Raw genomic sequence first — 1,166 nt, 5'->3', positions numbered from 1 at the left:
AAAAAAAAAGGGGGGGGCGCTGAAACCGAGATAAGCTCGATGGGCGGCCAACCTCGCGGAGTTTGACTTCAAAGTTGTATACCGCCCTGGAAAACTAAAAACGCCAAACCAGACATCTTTGTCGCGGCGTTGGGACCACGCCCTTAAAGAGGGGGGTAAGGCTCATCAAGACCCTGAAATTCTTGTTTAAGCCAGGACAACTTATAATGGGTTCTGTCCAACACCCGATCGTTATGATCAACTCAGCATGTGCAAGATCAGCCCAAATCTGCAAACTCACACCGGTGCTCCTGGATGAAATCTGGGCTCAAGCAGCCTTAGATCCAGAGTACCTCTCTTTGAAAAAAGCCATTGAGAACACCTCTGGGAATCTGGTGAACCGATACCTGACTTTAAAGGACGGACACGTCTTCTATAAGGAAAGGTGGTACATTCCAAATCATCGGGAACTGAAGCTCAAGATCCTGAGCGCCCTACATGATTCGAAGACTGCTGGTCACTTTGGACAATTCAAAACGGCAGAACGCCTTCGGGCACTGTCCTTTGCCAAAAGATGGACAAGGATGTGGAAGAATACGTTCAGAGTTGCGATACATGTCAACGCGCTAAAGCCTCAAACACACAAGAAGAAAGGGATGTTGCAACCTTTAGAGGTCCTCTCTATTCCTTGGAGTTCCATTTCAATGGACTTTATCACCAAAGCAACCATCGAAGAACTTGCTCAAATCTTCCTCCGGGAGATATGGCGACTGCATGGACTTCCTGAGGAGATTATCTCCGATCAGGACTCTAGATTCGAAACATATCGTCCTCAAACTGACGGGCAAACTGAGAGAGTCAACCTAACGCTAGAACAGTATCTCAAAAAAACTATTGCTTCTGTCAGCGGGACGATTGGGCAGAGTTACTCCCGCTTGCCAAGTACGCCTACAACACGGCCACCCAAAGAGTCAACCAAAGCATCGCCATTCTACGCGAACTATAGGTTTCAACCAGATTCCACTTGGCCCTCACTTAAACGGAAACTAGACAACTTCGACGCGCGTCCAGCGCGGCACAAGCACAGCAGAAAAAATGGTATGTATGATCAGAAACAGATGAGTGCTCCAGAACTGAAGGTTAGGGACGAGGTGATGCTGGACCGATGCAACATCTTAACCAAGTGA

The 1,166-nt window shown here is 47.9% G+C and overlaps 1 protein-coding gene across 1 annotated transcript; it reads left to right on the top strand.

The window, feature by feature from the left end:
- Positions 1 to 206: 206 nt before the first annotated feature.
- On the top strand, positions 207 to 1,166 carry LAJ45_11191 (uncharacterized protein; the record flags this gene model as incomplete). The annotated part of the gene is made up of 1 exon (XM_046120701.1): positions 207 to 1,166. The coding sequence occupies one exon, from the start codon at positions 207 to 209 to the stop codon at positions 1,164 to 1,166; it is 960 nt and encodes a 319-aa protein (XP_045966099.1).

This window comes from Morchella importuna (assembly GCF_003444635.1).
Source record: "Morchella importuna strain M04M26 chromosome Unknown Morimp01GS059, whole genome shotgun sequence".
Classification (NCBI taxonomy): Eukaryota; Fungi; Ascomycota; class Pezizomycetes; order Pezizales; family Morchellaceae; genus Morchella; species Morchella importuna.
This window is presented reverse-complemented; position numbering and strand designations above follow the sequence as displayed.